At 35.8% G+C, this 16,650-nt stretch overlaps 1 protein-coding gene across 6 annotated transcripts in view; it reads left to right on the top strand.

Annotated features, from left to right (window-relative positions):
• The window catches only part of Wdr7 (WD repeat domain 7), a 327,637-nt gene that overhangs the window by 71,984 nt on the left and 239,003 nt on the right, over positions 1-16,650 (top strand). For all 6 annotated transcript variants that reach the window (XM_040272677.2, XM_078029968.1, XM_005323039.3 and 3 more), the window contains 2 exons: positions 2,094-2,289; positions 7,722-7,936. In XM_040272677.2, coding sequence (XP_040128611.1) covers positions 2,094-2,289; positions 7,722-7,936 — 411 coding nt within the window. The remainder of the gene's footprint in view (positions 1-2,093; positions 2,290-7,721; positions 7,937-16,650) is intronic.

Raw genomic sequence — 16,650 nt, 5'->3', positions numbered from 1 at the left:
AAATTTTCATTTTTTAGGTGTAGATGGATCCAACACAATACCTTTATTTTTATGTGGGGCTGAGGATAGAACCCGGGCCCTGCCCATGCTAGGCAAGCCCTCTACCGCTGAGCCACAATCCCAGTCCCCACCTCCCCTGCCTTTTTTTTTTTTTTTTTTTTGGCAAAACTGGGGATTGAACCCAGGGGCACCCTACCACTAAGCTCCATCCGCAGCCATTTTTATTTTGAGACAGGTTTTCCCTAAATTGCTCAGTTTGGCCTTTAACTTGAGATCCTCTTACCTTAGCCTCTTGAGTAGCTAGGATACAGGTGTGCGCCACTGAGCCAGGCTTGAACATAGTTTTCTTAACTTTTAAATTAGTAAACCAACTGTTGTGCTCACTTTTGTGTCTAAATGATCATAAAACATAAAAAAGCTAACAAAGAATAAAAAGATAAAACACTTGAATTGGAGAACAAATTAGATCGTTTTATCTCATATCTTTGTTTTATTAATGCCTTGTGTTATTCAAAATTGATTTTAAGTTGTTTATAAAAATAAACATTAAGGGACTGGGATTGTGGCTCAGTGGTAGAGTGCTTGCCTAGCATGTGTGACACCCTGGTTCAATCCTCAGCACCGCATAAAAATAAAAAAAAAATAAAGGTATTGTGTCCATTTGTAACTAAAAATATATATAAAAAATTAAGTAAAATAAAGATAAAGCTAAATCATGGTGAAGAGAAAATGAGAGAAGTGAATGAGACCACTGAGAGTCCATGTTCAAATATGTATGTCCCAGGATCCTGCACTGGTATAGGAAAATTTAGTCTTAAGTTTGTTAGCAGCCACGATATAAAAGGAACCAGTTGCACCAGCTTTCCCTAAAATGTGACCTTTAAAAACTAGGTGTCATAGATAACATGGTCAAGCAAATTTAGAGATGAATTATATTTTATTTCCTTATAGGAATAATTATATTCACATCAGCATGCTAATTCATCCTGGAAATTCTATGGTTAAACACATCAACAACTGCATAGGTTCAGTGTTTTTCATGCACATTCAGCCACCTCCCCCACCTTTTCACCTAATATCTTTCAACATTCCCACTTGGGGAATCAGTGAGATATTGATCTCTGGCTAAAACAGTCTGTTTGCTCAGAAGTCCAGCAGGCTGAGGTTTGACAAGTCCCTTCCGTTAGATCTCATTGAAAGGAGAGTATATGTACGAACTGCAGGGGACCTCATCCTCTAGAAATAGTCCCAATGCGTGGAGTAATTCAGATGGTTGTTTTCATATGCTTTCCCCCAGTATCACCTGAGATCATCATCTATGTCAACAAAGAGTTAAGTTTTAAATTGCTTAGGAATTGTATCATAGAAATTTAAAAACTTCAGTTTTTAAGTTTTCTCTGTTGTAGATTGAGTTCTTTGTTACTGGTGAAAATCATTACAGTCCTTGATTATTTATATCTCATCTTGTTCTAAAAGGGAATTGAAAGGCAAAAACTAGATATGAGCAGAAAATGTTTAATTGGCTTATTGTGTGGTTAGCTGAGGTAATGCACCTGCCGGCATTATAGACAGAAGCTGGGAAGGAAGTAGGGGTGTGAATCTATAGATAACATGAAATATTCTTGACTCCCAAGGATGACTGGCAGGGGGACTGTGAGGGTATTGTTTCTGAGCAGGGAGGAGCAGGGGTTTAAAATGACAGAGTCACACACAAACAGAAGGAAGGACTGCAGAAAGCAGCTCTCATGGCAAACAAAGGAAAGTTCATACTGTGGAAAGGGAACACAGAAGAACAGATCAATTTTTTTCCACCTTTGCCTGCTTAGATATAGCAACCATTTCAGTGAGTGGGCATCTGCAAATTTGAACAGCAGATTTTCCAAGGCTTCTTTTCCTGTTTAGTGAAAGTGTTTTGATGGTTGAACTGAGTGTTTTATGTATAATATAAAGGAATAAATTGTTCAACATTTAGTTGTAGTTGATTTTTGGTGGTAGTGAATGTGTGATTAGCTTTCATTTCAGTTATTTGAGAACAGAATCTGTTTTACTCTAAATTTAATCTAAATGTAATGAAGGTGCATTCTTCTTTTCAGGCAAGGGTGCAGCACTGTATCTGCTCTGTAGCCAGTGACCACTCAGTAGGACTTCTAAGTTTGCGAGAGAAAAAATGCATCATGTTGGCATCTCGGCACCTTTTCCCTATTCAGATAATCAAGTGGAGACCCTCTGATGATTACTTGGTCGTGGGCTGTTCAGATGGCTCGGTGTATGTCTGGCAAATGGATACTGGTAAGAATTAGCTTGAAAAGAAACTAGAAAATTAATGGGTGTATTTAATTTCCTAAAAATTAAGTTTTGCAATGTATAAAAATTGCTATATTTTTCCTCATCACTGCTTTCCCTTAATATTCTCATTGTTATCAATAAAAGAAATATTTCAATGTCCTCTTATTTGTTGTACTATCAATAAAGAAATATTTCAATGTCCTCTTATTTGTTGTACTATGCCAAATACTTGTGGATCAGTTCACCAGTCTTTAAAGTGAAAGTAATGTACAGATGAGGACAGATTTACAAATGACAAAGTATAAGTGATTTCTGTATAATTCATGAGATAAATTGTGAGTGGGATGAAGGAACCATGTTTGTCTCAGGTCAGAAAGAGCAGAAAAAAAATAAAATCCTCTTTTATTGAACAGCAGAAAGGCAGTGCTGGGCAGAAAATCGTAGGAAGTAATCTACATCAAGGTTTCAAGTTCTAGTGGGGGCATGTAAAATTTCAAGTTTCAAAAATGTGATGTATGGAGTTTATAATGTGGACAAGTAAGGCTTAACTTAAAAGCACAGGTAAAGATATACAGTGTTCATACACACACTACCATGAGTTTCCCTGGGAAATACTTAAGCATGCAACAATGTTTTGCATTAATCTGGCTTTTTTGTGATAACATTGGATTCAACTTTTACATTGTTAGGTTTTTATCACTGATAGATAATCACTTATCTTTAGATTCCTACTTGAACTACATAATATTTCTACCAAATATTTTTTTTCTTCACCTTTTGTTGTTTGTTTTAGTCTTTTTGAAATCAGTGTATACAGCTGCTGGCACAGTTATCAAATGGGAGTTCCCGTAAGCCTTTTTGGGATAAGTAGCTATCATCTTTAGCAGCCTTATTGATCATCCTCAGTTTAACTGTAACACAGGCAATTTTGACAAGAGGAACCTTCTGGAAGTCTCAGATTTCTTTACTTTTGCATTTAACTTTTTTTTTTCTCTTGTCTGGTTGTAAAAGAAATTAATACTTTTGGTCAAATTTTAAAAGCACAAACATTAGAAGAGAAGAAAGGCAAAACCAGAGCTCATTACCCAGTTGTAAATATTAACATTTTGGCATATTTCTTTCTTATTTGTTCCCAGACATTTTTAAAAACAGAATTACTGCCATCCTATATATGCAATTTTGTATTTTACTTTTGTGTTCCTTAATGTTATAGTCTACCTACTTATCATGGTCTTGCTTGTTGGTTTGATCCACTTCACACACTAAAGATACCATTTGTGGCTAGAATCAGATTGTTTGGTTTGAACTTAGGATCCACAATAACTTGGAAGCACTGTGATTTCTTAGCTCACCAGACTTTTGCCCTTTGGTGTTTTCATCTGTCAAATTAGGATAGTATTTCCTATTTTACAACACTATTTTATAGTGTTGTAGGAGTAAAATGAGATAGTTCCCTGATATGATAAACAGAATGTATGTATAATGTATGTGTGTGTGTGCTTTTTAGTTTGTGTGTATATGCATACATGTGTATGTATTTCCTATAATTATTAAAGAAACATGCTGCTTAACAATTATTACCTCGTGGAATTTGGCAGAATGACTTTACCTACATTTGGAAATATTTTCTTTGGGAATAAGTATTGAAGAAAATTCTTAGAACAATAGAACTATATTAAAATATTGTAAATACTGTAAAATTAATTGGTATGTCTTAAAATAGAAGATATGATAAACTTGTCTAGGCCTTTTTAAATAAATAAAGGAAAAGAGTATCATTGTCTTGAAAGATTGAAATTTTTAAATGTGTGGTGCTTGAATATTTAAGAATATTTAATCTTAAATATTAAGATTAATATTTAAATGTTTGTAAATAATACAGAGTAAAATATGAAATTCTTTATAGATGAGATCTTACTGAAAAACAAGGTAACTTTTACAGTGATTTTTTTAAAGGGAAACAATAAATTGCCCCTAACTGTAGGGATATTGGAGGATGTTCTGCTTGAAATGAAGTTAGTATAATTTAACCCAATTTAGATTAAACACAATATGTAATATTAAAATTTTAGTTATGCTCTGACCTTCAGGAGGACCTGAGTAAATAATCAGTTACTGACATTCTTAATTAAGGTACAAATAAAGAAACAAAATTTGTTTTGGATTTTAGCTATAATAGGAGGTATATGTTCTTTTTCTCTCTTAGCAGTATGTGCTGTAGCTAGTGATATATAGGTCTCTGGGGAGTCCGTAAGGTACATCCTGAAGGTATTGACATTATTTATTTATTAAATTTATTTATTTATTAAATAAATAAAAAATGAAGCTGGATAAATCGGATGCAGCCAGGGTTTGATGTATGAAATGTATTTAAACTCTGAGGAGATACTTGATCTTCGTGTTTTGGGAATGTATTTTCACAGACGAAGCTGTGCCATATAAAACCTGTTTATACGTATAGGGCATAGTTTGGTATTTTGAGTTTTACTGATGATTTCTAGGTTAAAACACATTTTCTTTATTTTGTACTTTTATGTGTCATTTGTTTTAATTTTTTCTTTTTTTCACATGGATAGATTTTTGTCTTCAGTGTTTATTGTGTAATGAAATTAAAGCTAGGTAATATAAATATAATTAGGGAATTTGAAGTCCAGAATCTGTTATTCTTTTATGGGGACATTTTATTAGATGAACTAGCCACTTCAAAGTGATGAACAGGCCATGAAGATATTCTGGTTAAACAGTCAAACACTAGCAACAAGAATGGGCCAGATGAACCTTTTGACTCCCATTCATGAACTTATTAAAGGTTAGCCACTGATGTAGATGGTGACTGCTTCCTCCTGGAGCTCTTTATGTGCTTCAGGGGTCAACTGTCTCATTCTTCACATTTGATATTCCAGTAACTGTGCATGTCATTCCCACAGGCCTTTGACAAGGTCAGAATCCTATTTGGCCCACAGTGGCATGCTTTAAGCCATAACTGGTGCCATAAAGTATTCTTATGTAATCATTATCAAGCCTAAATAACATTTTTATCATCTTTGCTACTTGGCAAAAGTGATTCCCACATCATATTCCTATTTTAATAGGTTTAATTAGATCACCTTGTACAAATGCAAATATCATTAATGCTTGCCGAATATTATTAGAAATTAGCATATGAGTTCTTGTCATTTACTTTGTTCTGTTGCTTTTTTTCTTTTTATTCATTTTCTGCCCTTCTGAGTTTTTTAAAATTCCAATTTTTACATTGACTTAGTTAAATATATTCATCTTTTTGAACTGAATTACCTAATCAAACATAGCATAAAATTATGAGTTAATGTATATTCAGATGTCTGCTGAAAATGTCTATAAATTATGAATAACCAAAAATATGTCAAGGATCAGATTTTTATACAAGTAAAGTCTAGTGTCATTCTTTTTTTTTTTTTTTTAAAGAGAGAGTGAGAGAGGAGAGAGGGGAGAGAGAGAGAATTTTTAATATTTATTTTTTAGTTCTCGGCGGACACAACATCTTTGTTTGTATGTGCTGCTGAGGATCGAACCCGGGCCGCACGCATGCCAGGCAAGCGCGCTACCGCTTGAGCCACATCCCCAGCCCTCTAGTGTCATTCTTAAGACTAATTTCAAAAACATTCCTGTGCTTTTGTTTTCGTTTATTTAAATTTATGTTTCTGAACTTTTACTAAAATTGCTGTTGAGAGGTTTTAGTGGCAAATATTTTCTTCACATATTTGACCTTTTTCCAGCAGTATCTGACATACTAGAGATTTGACCTTACCTTTCTGTTTTATAATATATTGCCACTACATTATTGACTCTCTATGTCTTTTACATTTTTTACTTTTTTTTTTACATTTTTTTTAGATGTTGATGGACTTTATTTTATTCATTTATTTATATGTGGTGCTGAGAATGGAACCCAGTGCCTCACATATGCTAGACAAGAGCTCTACCACTGAGCCACAACCCCAGCCCACATTTTTACTTTTTTTTTTTTTTTACCCTGCATTTTGTTTATTTATTTTTATGTGGTGCTGAGGATTGAACCCAGTGCCTCACATGTGCAAGGCAAGTGCTATACCTCTGAGCCACAAACCCAGCCCCAGATTTTTACTTTTTATTGTGTTACAAGCATAGAATAGAATAGGGGGAAACACAAAGAATGAATTAAAAAAGGTACTTGGTAAAATCAAGTATAATTAGAGAGTAACTTTTATCCCCTTTGATGAATGACTATAAAATATGAAATCTTACTTACCTATGTAGTTAACTATTTCCATTGCTTCCCTCTTGGAAGGAAGAGGTATCAGAGAAGAGATGTGATTGACTTTACCACTACCTCCTCACAACCCTGCATGCTGTTAATTACTAAGTCTTTCCCATTAGATTTTCCCCAGCTCCTCTTTTTTTCTGGTGTATTATTCTAATTTAGGGTTTTATTTCCCCATACCTAAGCTATCTTTATTGGTTACTCTGCCTGCTCTTTCCCTTCTAATCTATCCTGTACTCTGCTTGTTAATTAATCCTAGGATAGAAGACAGCAGTAACATTTGGTTCATGCTACTGTTCAATGAATGAACTCTGAACAATGTCAGTTCACAATACCTTCAAGACAAAATCTTCCTACCTTTCTGTCTTTACTTCTTCTTCTTATTATTATTTTGTTTGTTTTTGGTCGTGCTGGGGATTGAACCCAGGGCCTGTGCATGCAAAGCAAGGACTCCATCAACTGAGCTATATCCCCATCCTTCTTATTATTCTTTTACATGACCATTTGCTGTAGTTAAGAATAATAGACTATCACTTCTTTTAACTTTCATCATCTGTATTCTCATGATTTTCACTTACTTAGGACATTTTTTTTCTTTCTAAATAAAACAAAGGTTCATCAACGACTAAAAAAATATTTTTTAACAAACTTCAGACTGGGGCCTGGGAGTATTGCTCAGTGGGAGAGCACTTGCCAAGCATGCATGTCTGGGTTTGATCCCCAATACTGAAAAACAAGAATCAAATGAACAAACAAAAAAAAGACAAAACAAGGAAATTTGCTTATTGGTTTGAAAAATTATGCATTTTAGTAAGATATTTTTATTTAATATTGATGTACAACTTGGGGGACATTCAGGTCATCTTATTTAATGTTTATAATAGTGTAACGATGTAGGAGTAATCAAGGAAACCTGGGAAATAGGAATAGAGTGGAAAAAGCCTGAAGCAGGTTGTCAAAATCTTGGCTCTGAACTTAACCTTGTTGGGAAGTTGTGTTAGACTGAGGTAATCTGCACGGAAGATTATTAAAGAAAAGAAAAACAAGAAGATATTTCTAGAATTCACTGCTACTACATCTCTACATAGAAATTTTTCTTAAAAAATAAAAAAAAATTTACAGTCTTGTGTGACATGTGAACGTATTTGCCTCCCAGGTGCTTTGGATCGTTGTGTGATGGGGATAACAGCAGTAGAGATACTGAATGCTTGTGATGAAGCAGTTCCTGCTGCAGTAGATTCACTTAGTCACCCAGCAGTCAACCTCAAACAAGCTATGACAAGACGTAGTCTTGCTGCCCTTAAAAATATAGCCCATCACAAACTACAAACCCTTGCAACTAACCTCTTGGCTTCTGAGGCATCTGACAAGGTGAGTTTTGTTGTGTGTTCATCAAGTATGTAGACCTCATTTTACTGCATTTAGTAACATACCTATAGTATGTCTTAGAGAATAATTTTTGAGAGATAATATTAATGGAAAATAAACTTCTGATTTTTTAAGTTTGTCCAGCAAAATTTTGGAATGATTCAACTATTTTACATTTCGAAAAAGTAAATTATTTTTACTATGTAAATATTTAAAAATTATTTCTGCTGAAAAATTATTTCTTCTGATTGAAGTAACTTGGATTTCTGAAATTAGAGCAAACATTATATGTATCATCTGTCTTATATTTTCTAATAGTCTTTGATGAAAGGTTGAGCACTAGTTAATGTCCCCAGTGAGAAAAAAACAATGGGTACAACTAAGACATATATAACTGTGATGTATCATTTCTTTTAAAATTACAGTTTGATTTTAGTAAGGTTTTGGTCATTAGAAATGATTTAAGAAAATATTTGAGAATAAATATGACAGAGTTGCACAAGTCTAGAAAGTCAGTCCCAAGCTCAATCACACTTTACCAACTGACATTTATAAGTACTTACAAAGCAGAAGTTTCTACTTCACTTAGCAGAAGATTGTCCTATTAAAAAACAACAAGCAATCCCAGCTCATTAATTGCATACCTGTCTTTAGCTTTCTAGAAACTAGCCACTATTTGGTTTGTGGGATTTGTGTTCTGTGGTATTATTAGAATGAGTTTGTCTCTAGTAATGGATAAGTGAAACTTACAGTATTTCATCTGAATCACCACATGAAATTCTAATCCCATCTAAATATTCATTGGAATTATTTATGGATGGTACAAATATGTTTAATTGTTAATTTTTCTTTTTTTCCCAGGGGTGGTGGGTGGTAACAGGGATTGAACTCAGGGGCACTTAACCACTGAGCCACATCCCCATCCCATTTTTGTGTTTTATTTAGAGACAGGGTCTCACTGAGTTGCTTAGCCCCTTGCTGTTGCTGAGGCTGGCTTTGATTTCGTGGTCCTCCTGCTTCAGCTGTCCCAGCCGCTGGGATTACAGGCATGTGCCATCACACCCAGCTAATCCTATCTTATTCATGATTCTCATTTTTTAAATAGTTAGACAAGTGAGTTAATAGTGAAGGGATTGAAAGGCTCATTAGCAAACTTGACATTAGCCACCAGTTAGTGAGTTCTAATGGCACATGGAGTAGTGGACAGTTCCACTGATCCGCATCCTCCAGTAACTTCCAGTAATATCACCCTTTGATCATTCTTTTCTTCCCCAGGAAATAAATGTTTTTTTGGTTCTGTTGTATTCTATATTTCATAGATTGGATTGTGAAATCCATCTGTTTGTTCTTCATGCTTTCAGTTCTGTGCTCTAGAGTTTGAGGAGAAATCACAGGTTAAATGCATTTGTTGTGCCCATCATTTCTTTCAAGGAACTACATATCTGTCCCTAGGAAATCAGGGGTTGTAGCATATTGCCTGGCATGCTATATGATTTTAATTTTGAGCAAATGTATAAAACAATGTATTTAAGAGCATGTGTGTATGTTAGGAAGTTCCCAAATATATTCTTTTGCTTGATGGTGTTCCTAGAAATAAAAATTCAGAAAAATAATTGTATAACTGGAAAATTAGAGAAAAGACAGTGGTACAGTAACAGTCTTGAATGCCTTTTGTATGTGGTCATGGTCCATTATGTGATTTTTACAATCTTGTTTGTCCCTGTTTTAATAGCGCATTTTATAGTGCAATTAGTGATAAAAGCACCAGATATCAGAGACATTACACTTATGTATTGTAAAATATATTGCTTGTGAATCTCCTCAGTTTTGTAGCAGTGGTAATTGTTGCCTGGCCTACCAGGAAAACAATTATGGAAGGGGAAAAGGCTTAGGAAGCTGAAGCTGCAGGAGGATAATCACTTTATGAAAAATGTATGCTGACTGGACCATTAGGGATTTCTTTAACTATTTTCTCATGTTGAGTTGGAGGCTCCCTCTGAGGGGAATATTTAAAGAGCTGTCCTCTGGGTGGCTTTCTAACCTCAGGAGAAAAAACCCACCCAATTTTAAAAAAACAACAACAACAAATCATCACCAAGAGCCCTGGAAAAATTTACTCTGTGATATTGGATCTTATTTTTTATGTGTTTTTTTTCCAGTGGAAAGTAAAGACTTTATTGGGAAACCCTATAGAAAACGTCCTGCTTTTGCCTTGTTAGAATACTGTTAGCAATCAGGCTTATTTAGAAGTAACAAATATTTATTTTGCTAATTATGTTGATTATACTGGTCGTATAAAACTTTATAACCATGAATGAATAATTTGCAATATTATGATTTTTTTTCTCACCAGGAGACCAAAAGGGTATTATGTTATTTTTATTACTGCATTGAATTCTTGCAAGATTGTGTACGTTTGAACTCCTATCTGGACAGAATTGAGTGTTTCTTCTTATTATTTTCAGTGTTTAATGCATTATAACTACCTAACATTAGTGTTACTACATGTCTAATTACATACGATAGGGTATATACTAGAGAAGCATGGGAAGGGCTCAGGAAATTTAGTGGAAGGTATGTTTGGAGGTGTAGATTGGAATCATATTGTGGAAGAACTTCACAGCAGAGCTGAGGATGTATCATTGGGTGATGATAGGATGTTGAATAGTTTGAAAGGAGTGTTTTGTTGTTCTTTAAGAAGTATTTTGTCATGTCTAATATCTTTAAGAAATAAATGTTGATATGGGAAATTAAATGGAATGATATGGAGAGAAGTAATGGGACTGGAAATTCAACTGTTGAAGTGCAAAAGATCGAATGGCTTATAAGGTATTGTGTAAGTTGAATGAATGTGTCTCCACAAATGGGCAGCAGAAGATCTTGACATTCAACATGATTTCAGAGACGTAAGCTGGGCTGAAAGGAGAATGGCTGATATCAGAAATGTGCACACTGTGGAAGAGACTTTGAGGATGATTATAATAGGAAACACCCTACTTCTTCTAGGTCAGGATTGGGAGATGGTGTGTGTGCTGGGGGAGCAAAATGCCTCCAAGAAAGAAGTGACATGATGGTGAGATAGGGCAGGGACAAGGTTATTTTTTCATAGAAAAATGCTGGAGTGCAGAGCATTTATTAGACTGCAGCTTACATTAGGAAGTACTGGCTGTCATGAGAGTTTTCCAGATATACTCTCTTCCTTAACCTCCCTGTAAATATGTGAGTCATTGCTGTCCCCAATTTCTAGAAAATGAACCTAAAACAGGTGGATAGAGCAAGGATTGACCTACACTTTCTATAAAGTAAATGTTTTAAGTTTTGTGGGTTATCTCTGTCACAGCAACTTAATTCTGCATGAGAGTGTGAAAGTAGCCTTAGACAATATGTGAACAAATGCTCGTGGCTGGCTTTTCCCGTAAAGATCTTCATAAAGGCAAGGAGGTGGGCTGGACTTGGCTCTTGGGCCATAGTTTGCTGACCCCTGCATCTGAAGACAACATTATTAACTTCAGAATTGTGGGTATAGTTTTCTTGTGGAATGGCCTTTGCTTCATTTTTGGAAAGCAGTTAAAAGGAGTGGTTAAGAGCTTGGATCTTGGTGAGGGGTATGTTTGTGTTCTGTAACTTGCTGGCTATGAGTGACCTTGGGCAAATAACCTACTAAGACCTCCTGTCACCTTTAAAACAAAACCCAAACTTCTTACATTGACCTATAAGGCTCTCTGTTCAGATGTATACCTCCCTTATTTTATTTCATTCTTTATCCCTTGATTATTCTATTAGTCAACTGAATGCTTTTAAGTGGATGTTTATTGAATAGATTAATGAATGAAAAGAAATGAATGAATAAATTTAATTTAGTATATTTTTACTGTTGTTAACACATTGCAAAGCCTTGGAAAAAATTACAGTATAAAGACTGTAAGTTATATGTAAATTATCTTTTAAGAGTTACTTTAAAAAAGCTGAGTGTGATGGAACACACCTGTAATTTCAGCTACTCAAAGACTAAGGTAGCAGGTTGTAGTTTCAGATTAGCTTTGGCAACATGTTGAGGCCCTCTCTCAAAAACTAAAAAATAAGATTGGGGGTATTGCTCAGTGATAGAGTACACCTGTGTTCAATCCCAGTACCACAAACACACACAGAAACCCCAGTCAGAAATGCTTTTTGTGTCCTATGTTCTGATGATCATATCACTGAGGAACACATGATGGAAGGTGAATAAATTTGAAGATGGTATGTTTGTTTAGGTGGCAGGAAAATGAGCCAGTGAGAGGCAGAGAAAGAAAAATCGCAAAATTCTAGATTGCACATATAATCGAAAACAAACCTTTGTAAAGGTAGTTAAAGGTCAGTAGTTGATCAGAGAACTGAAATAATATTAAGAATTGGGAACCACACAGGGTATGGTGGTGCATGTCTGTAATTCCAGTGACTTAGGAAGGCTGAGGCAGGAGGATCACAAGTTCAAAGCCAGCCTCAGCAACTTAGTGAGACCCTGTCAATAAAAGAAAAAAAGGGGGTGTGCTGGAGATGTGGCTCAGTGGTTAAGGGCCTCTGGGGTTGATGCCTGGTACCAAAAAAAAAAAAAAAAAATTAAGAACTACAAAAAGAGTGTTTAGATTTAGTAATTAGGAAAACCATGGGTGATCACTAGGAGAGCTGTTTTGTAGAGTTAGTTGGGTCAGAAATCTTTAAGTCTGAGGTGAAGTGAGGGAGACTGAAAAAAATTTCCTTTTGGTGGACAAAGACAGGGTGGTAGTTTCAGTGATGGTTAGAAGTACAGTTTATATTTTGTCAAGGAGGCCACTGAACATCTTTGTTTCTAGAGACATAACTGGTAGAACATTGTACAAGCACTTGGTGTGGTTGGGGAGTTCACTGTAACTGGAGTATGTTTCCTTGAGGTTGGTAATGATGAGAAAGGGAGGTGACCATACTAAGTTATTTTCAGTGGAAGAGGATAGAAGCAGGCAGTGATGTCTGCTAAAAGGAAGGAAGTGGCTGTTATCTCTTGAAGGCAGAGCCATCTTCTTTTCTTAATCCTCACAACATCTGGCCTAAATAGTGCACTGGATTGGGAGAGGGAAGATTTGTAAAAGAGAAATAACTACATAACCATAGGTTACACATTGTAGTATTTGATGACTAAATAAATGAATAGAATAAGAGGACGGTCTGGGTATATCAAGTGATCTTTTTGACAAGTCTTCTCATGAAACACTTGCCTCAGACACTGGTTCTTGGGAGGAGATATTGGGAAATGTCTGGGTCAGAAGGCTTAACAGTGAAACTAGAAAGCCCTACTGCCATGGAAACTCATTTCTTAGCCCAGGTGTGTGTGATTTTCTGTTCATCACCTTTACATCTGGAGCTTCGTTGTACTAATCAGAATCATCCTAGTTGTATGGAAAAATGACAAGGTTGAAGAAATTGAAAAATGACTAGGATTTTTTCTCTTTCACCTTACATTTCTTTCTCTGTTGTCTAATTAGTCAAAAGCCTGAAAAAAATGAATGGGCTATATTTGCAAAGGTCAGTAGCTTTGTATTCTATGTAACTAGGTGAGAGAATGGAATTTAGAAGTCAAATGTAACCTACTAAGAACATACTCTGTGTTTTATGCTTGCAAAATTCATTCTGTAAAAAAATTTTACTGATGGAATTGACTTTTTGATTCACTGTGAAAAGGGCACTGTAAGGTACAGACAGGGACAAGGCAAACGACATTGTGTATAGGATCCCAGGCCTTGTCTACTGAACTGTTTTTGTCCTTAGTAGAATTCTTATGATACACATGACCTTTGAAGAATCAATTAAACTTGCTTAACATTCTACCCCCAAACTTTAATGAATATTTTAATAGAAATATGAGTGTGTTAATCATATATCCATTATAGGCTTTTTAGTATATATAAATCCAGTTTTGGTTGCTCCAAATGGTTACTAGGACAAAATTTTATATTATAGTAATCATTGTCTAATCTTTAATAAAGTTAGGAGACTTGACTAACCAGTCTTGAGAAAACATCTATGACTGTAAGAGAAGAAATACATTTCTTCTGTCAAATCATTTGTCACCTTCCATTCTGTGAGAAATATTGAGAGATATTAGAATATTCCAGTAATAAAATTATCATGTTCTTCTAACATGCAGGATATTTGTTGTTAGCTAAGGTAATTATTTGATGTAGAGATGCTTAAATATTCTGTTAACCTCTGACATAAAAACAGATATGATAACCCAAAAGAGAAATGTTGTGTGGGTCTTTATAATTGGAACTTGTATTACTTTCTGAATGCTTGCGTCTTAACTTGAGAATAGCAACCAGGGATTTTTGTCTTTTCTGTTATTATTGGCCTATTAAAGTATGTGTATTTCCTGAAATGTCCAGACCATGTAGATAGTAGTAAATTATTTTTTTCTGGGATGGGGAGGAGACAGTATTTTTAAAGTTTAACTTATAAATAGGAAACTTTGCATTTAAGGATATATTTAATGTTAATCAACTCTACTATGTTTTTAGAATTAGTTGTAAATAAAACATTGTATGCACATCTTCTTCCTTACTAAGCTACTGATTCTTTTCCCCTAAATTGTTTCTTATAAGCCTCTTATCTCTGCTATTCTTTGGCTAACTGCTGTGACCACTGACAATCTCTGCTATCCTTTCTATATTTATCTTAAAATTAATATATTTGGGTTTAAATCTACCATATCTACCATCTTGGTATGTGAGGGTTTTTTTTTGTTGTTGTTGTTGTTGTTGTTTTTTGTGGTGGTGCCGGGGATCAAGCCCAGGACCTCATATATGTTTGGAAAACATTCTATAGCTTTTGAGTTCTCAATTGTTTTTGTATCTCTCTCTCTCTCTCTCTCTCTCTCTCTCTCTCTCTCTCTCTCTCTCTCTCTCTCTCTCTCTCTCTCTTGTGGTGCTGAGGATTGAACACAGGGCCTCACTCATGCTAGGCAAATGCTCTACCCCTGATCCACATTCCTAGGCCCCCATTTTTTATCTAACCCTCTTTTATATTAAAGAAAAATTAAAATTTTAATTTTATTTTCTCCTTGCTAATTATTTCTAGGTACTCTAGGGGCAGTTTACCTGGTGAGTTTGAATCAAATTGTGTCTACTGCTATATTCAGGACTTTTTTTTTTTTCTTTTTTTTTTGGTGCCAGGGATTGAACCCAGGGCCTGTGCATACAAGGCAGGCACTCTACCAACTGAGCTATAATCCCAGCCCTCAGGACTTTTTTAAAGAAGCTTATCTGGTGGCTGGAGCAAGAATTGGTGGGATGTCTAATAGGACTGTTGCTATAGCCATCAAATCCCTTAGCCTCTGTCAAGCTAGTTATCACAAACACAGACTATAATAAAGTAATAAACAAAAACTCATTAAAAATTACATGAAACCACAACTCACCTTCTGGTTTGACTCAGAGCAGATATCCAGAAGAGGAGAGCCCATATGTTGGGTGCTGCCTGGCAAATTAAGAAGAACAAATTAAGAATATGAATTACATATTTTAAAAATTTGCCTTAGCTTGGTATCTACTATGGGCTTTTACCCCAGGTGCCCACTCAGGGGTTTCCTTCTTTCCCACTTTCTGGATGAGATGGATGTGATGAGATCCAGCTGGTCAAGGCTATCCAGAGGTAAGAAATATTTTAATGAGAAGTTTGAAAGTTTTTAGAAGACCATTGCAAAGGATGAGAGGAAGCCATTGTTGGAGACAAAAGAAAGTGCAAGGAAGAGAGACACAAACAAAGGACATCATATAAATTAGCTCTACCAGAGAACTGCAGTCTGTTCCCAGTGGGGTTCCTCTCACCTTTCCTGGAGCCCTGGCTTAGGCTCCTTATTCCAGATGTAAACTTGCAGTCAGGTTCTTCTCTCAACCATTTCTGGAGCTCTAGGTCAGCCCTCCAGGGTGAAAACAGTGTGAGTATCGTGGCTCCTCTCCCTCTTCCACAGGTGCTTCCTGTCCTGGCAACTGGTAGGTGTGCCACTAGTATGGAAGTTGGGTTACAATGAAGTTATTTATTGTCTGGTGATCACTCTTGTAGCCATCTCTAGATCCAGCTGGTTTGGGCTAGCCTTCCTGAAGAGGAACTTCTAACCTTCTGCTCCTGTCCTCAAAGATAACCGAGATTAGGGTCGAGTAGAGATTCTGGGAGGTCCTATAGGCAGTTCATTGGGTAACAGTACCTGTGGTGTTTTGATGGATGTGTGCACCTTGCTGGTTTATATAAAGTCCTTGTCTGCCAATTCTAATGTCTGTGGCATCTGGGGCTCTTTCTATTGCTTGCGTTTTCAGTCATATGCTCTAATCTCTTAGAATGTCCAATACATTTTGAACCCAGGGCACTTAACCACTGAGCCACATCTCCAGCCAAGTTTTGTATTTTATTTAGAGACAGGGTTTTGCTGAGTTGCTTAGGGTCTCACTAAGTTGCTGAGACTGGCTTTCAACTCGGGATCCTCCTATATGAGCCTCCCACGCAGCTGGGATTACAGGCCTGCGCCACCACACCATTCCCAGTGCATTTTTATTAAATACAAAACATTATAAAGTCTTAAAAAATGTAATTGCATTCAAATGATGTCTTCTTCTAGAGAGGACTCACCCTTTTATTCTGGTGAAACAGAAGAAAAGCTAGTCAACTTAATTCAGTTGGGGGACTAGCCTGAGTTAGGGTTGAGTGACAGT

The sequence above is a fragment of the Ictidomys tridecemlineatus genome, chromosome 13 (assembly GCF_052094955.1).
Source record: "Ictidomys tridecemlineatus isolate mIctTri1 chromosome 13, mIctTri1.hap1, whole genome shotgun sequence".
NCBI classification, from domain to species: domain Eukaryota; kingdom Metazoa; phylum Chordata; class Mammalia; order Rodentia; family Sciuridae; genus Ictidomys; species Ictidomys tridecemlineatus.
The sequence above is the reverse complement of the archived record's forward strand: the minus strand, read 5'-3'. Positions and strand labels throughout refer to the sequence as shown.